Here is a 4031-nt window from a genome sequence, read left to right on the forward strand (position 1 = left end):
GGAGTTTTTTACAATGTCTTTACTTGAGTGGATGTACCATAATTTGGAGAAAGGGACAAGTATTTGTGAAGGGGATTGGGCAACTATGTTTGCACTGGCCATTTGGTGGGGGTGGATATGGCGATGTTGTGATGTTTTTGGGGTGGAAATGGTCTGCAGAGATAGGGTCTCCTTTGTAAAGAAGCTTGCGATGGACGTGACTAAGGCACAATCGCTTACGGGGAATCAGTCTCGTGCACGAACACGGATGGTCTGTTAAGTGCGGATGATGCTGGTCATTTGTGCCATAGACATATTCGTGTGTAATTGGTTTTTTGTTCTTTTAATAAAATATGAGATTATACCCCGGTCATTTACCAAAAAAAAAAAAAAAAAACCGAAAAACTTCAACCTAAAATAAAGGAGTTTGAACCCCTAAACTAAAAACATAAGCAACTAGGCTTAAATCCTATTAAACAGTCACACAATTTAGAGTTATCCAATCTGTATATAGTTTTTCGTTACTCCCAAAATAATTCTTACTCTAAATATATCTACTTATCAATACAAAATTAGATATCGAATTCGAATGCTTTTGAAAAAGAAAAAAAAAATAAACGCGTAAGATCTAGTCAATGTGGTCATAGAGATGGGTCACCTAATCAAATATTTTCTCCCTCAAAAAAGAGGTAACAATAATTTTTCTCACAATTTCCTCGAAGAAGAAGAAGAAAACTTAAAAAAAAATGTCAAAATCTCAAAAACTAAAGAAACCAATCAAATTCGTCCATTTCTTTTTTTTTTTCCCTCTTTGCGTTTTTTGTTTTTCTTCCTCCCCATCACTACTCTTCAGATTCCGGGAATAAAGAAAGAAGAAAAGGGAGATAAGAAAGTTTCAATCTTTTTGTTAGCCGGAGATGGTTACGCCGAACTGGGAACTCCATGGTTGTTGTAACCGGAATCAAAACACTTTCCTCATCACCATCGGAATCTTCACCGTCGTTATCCTCTTGGTCAGTTTCTTCTAATAAAGTTTGAAACTTTAATTGTTTTCTTCGATTCAATCGAAGATCCGAAGCTGTTTTTGTAGAATCTAGCCAATTGGGTATCTGATTTTAGTCTTTATTGCAACTATTGACCTATAAATTTCGTTCAAAATTCACAATTTGGGGGTTTTTACAGCTATGGAGGACGTTTCTGTTGACTCCATTTAAACTCATTACAGTGTTTTTACACGAAGCGAGTCATGCTGTTGCTTGCAAGCTTACTTGTGGAGATGTAAGGAGCTCTCTTACTTCAACTATTACCTCTTCATTGAATTATTAAAGGTTACAAATTTTGATTGTAGGTCAACTGAACCCTTGAATTCAGTTTGTAAACATGAAATGTCTACTTCCATTTGCAAAATGTTGCTTTGCAATAGGCAGAGAAGAGTTTCTGGTTTCCTTAGATAGATAGATAGGTGATTGCTTTAGCAATGATGTCTCTGCGTTCTCCCTGGACATGGCTGGTTTAGCACAGGTAGTTCTGTCATTAGTCTATGAAGCCAAGACACGTAGTGAGTCCACTTGAAGTAATGCAGCTGGTCAAGCTTAGCAGTATGTCTAATATAACTAGCCTTGGACTGAATGTAACAGATTTAGGGTGTTGAGAGTTGGTTAGTGAAGGCTAGGTTTATAAAGATGTCTCTGCAAATTGTTTGGGGTTTAGATTTCTAGGAATTGATTGGCATTTTGGTTAAGTAATTCTCTCTAGTTTGGTAAATTTTATAACAGGAGTGTACAGCTTCAGCTCTTACTATAGTTCTGATTGTGTTATTATAGATTGATTGATGCGTATGCAAATTTTACCTTATGATGAAATCCACATACTGCTTGTATGAATCTGCAAGTTTTACTTCCCTGATTACAGATAATACCATCAAATATATGAACCATCTTCGTGTAAAGATCTGCAGCTCACAGTCGCATATAATGTGGATAATGTTTTTCTATTAACATATGTTGTTCAAATTCGTTACTCATTTCCTTATTGAATCTAAAGGTGGAGGGGATGGAGGTGAATGCAAATGAAGGGGGTTCGACAACAACACGTGGTGGCATTTATTGGCTGATCTTACCTGCTGGCTGTAATGCCCAATCTATCTATCTCCCTTAACTAATTTTTTTTTCGGATTTGGACATTCCTTTGTTGATGGATTTAGGTGAAAGGGCTAAAAGTGTTACCATCTTTGTTGTTTAACTTGGTTATAGATCTTGGGTCATCATTTTGGGGAATGGCTTTGATTCTTGCATCTACCAATCTGCTTACAGCAAGAATAGCTGCTGCTGGTCTGGGTCTTGCTTTATTCATCGTCCTTTTCATTGCCAAAAACGTAAGAAGAAGTCATTATTTATCTTATCATCAAAGTTTCATTTCCTTAAAAAAGTCATCCACATTAACCATTGACATCTTCAATTTTGACAGTGGACGCTTCGAGGTCTTTGTATAGGTGTGTTATCTTATCTCGCGTTTCCTCTAGTTACATTTTCTTTTTTAAGTACCCAAAATGCTTATATAGTTGTAATAATCTCAGGTTTCATAGTTTTCCTCGGTGTCATCTGGGTTCTACAAGAGTTAACTACAGTCAAAATTCTCCGTTATGTCATTCTCTTCATTGGTAAGAGATACCAATAAAACTCTAGTCTGTCTTGTTAACATCATTCAGTTTCATTTAAGCCTATATAAAAGCCGGATTCACAATATTGCAGGTGTGATGAATAGCTTATTCTCAGTTTACGGTATGTAATTCTCTTCTCCCATTTACTTCACTTAAAAGTTATGACTAATTATGACCAATAATAATGTGGCTGCAATGCAATGGATGGATATTAGATATCTATGATGATTTGATATCTCGGAGGGTCCATTCGAGTGACGCTGAGAAGTTTGCAGAGATCTGTCCTTGCTGTACTGGTTGTGGCTGGGGTGTCATCTGGTTAGATTATAATGCAACTCTCATATAATCACATTCTGAAAGTGAATTCATTCTTCTAACAAACTGTTTTTTGTTTCAGGGGAACGATATCTTTTGCGTTTCTTTGTGCATCGCTCTATCTCGGCCTAGTGATCTTATCGTAAAAAAAAAAACAGTATTATTTTATGAATCTGTTGGTGTCTCTCACTCTCTAAGGTTCAGATTCTTCCCAGTGACAATAGTTTGGTAAAAAGCTTGATTCTTTAGATCCCTTTATGTGTTTGGGATTTACATTTGATTGAAACTGTAGGGTTTATTTGAGAGTTTGTTGTATTCTTTATTGAATAGAATTCATTAGAAATTTGATTTGGTCTCTGTTTATGTTTGTATTGAAATTTCGTTGACTTCTTCAATAGAGAAAAAAAATTCCGTTGACTTTGGTTAAACTTCTCATTATTGAAAATTTGAAACTTGAAATCGTTCAAAGAGTGAATAAAGCGTCAAAAGGAATGAGTTTGTGTTTATATGGTTCATATAGTTTCTTGTAAAAAAATAGAATGGTTTTGAAATAATTGTCGTAATTAAAAAAATTGAATATAAGAAAGAAACTATCAAGTTTCGTAATTTATATAAACAATTCAACGAAAAAAATCTTTCAACTTTGGTCAAGTCCATATTTCAATTCTATCTACACGAAACGAATGTGTTTTAAGTTTAACCAAACGTTATTGGATCTTCTATTTTTCCCATTTATTAATACCCCAAATTTGAAGAAAACTAGTCACTAACACGGTTTGAATTGGCCATAATTTGAAGGATTATTACGTTGAAAAAATTTCCGACGTCAGAATGAACAACCTAACCACTAATAATGGTGTTTATAAGTATTTTCTCTGATTATAATGTTTCATACCATGTTCAAAATTATAGTACGATTAACTTAACTAGAAGGCGTCGAATAACCAATATCATTAAAAAAAAATTGAGTATTTTTCAACAATCTTGTGGAGATGTAAAACTAAGTTGACCCAAATATCAATAGAATATATGTTATTATGTCTAGATGCTCTTCTCCTAATATGTTGGAGATATGCCA

The 4031-nt window shown here is 34.5% G+C and overlaps 1 protein-coding gene across 1 annotated transcript; it reads left to right on the top strand.

Annotated features, from left to right (window-relative positions):
- Positions 731–3370, top strand: LOC104701305. Its single transcript, XM_010416952.2, has 9 exons — positions 731–992; positions 1162–1257; positions 2023–2107; positions 2232–2353; positions 2446–2470; positions 2555–2638; positions 2730–2759; positions 2854–2956; positions 3036–3370. The coding sequence occupies exons 1-9, from the start codon at positions 897–899 to the stop codon at positions 3097–3099; spliced, it is 705 nt and encodes a 234-aa protein (XP_010415254.1). The 5' UTR covers positions 731–896; the 3' UTR covers positions 3100–3370.

Source organism: Camelina sativa, chromosome 7, assembly GCF_000633955.1.
Source record: "Camelina sativa cultivar DH55 chromosome 7, Cs, whole genome shotgun sequence".
Classification (NCBI taxonomy): Eukaryota; Viridiplantae; Streptophyta; class Magnoliopsida; order Brassicales; family Brassicaceae; genus Camelina; species Camelina sativa.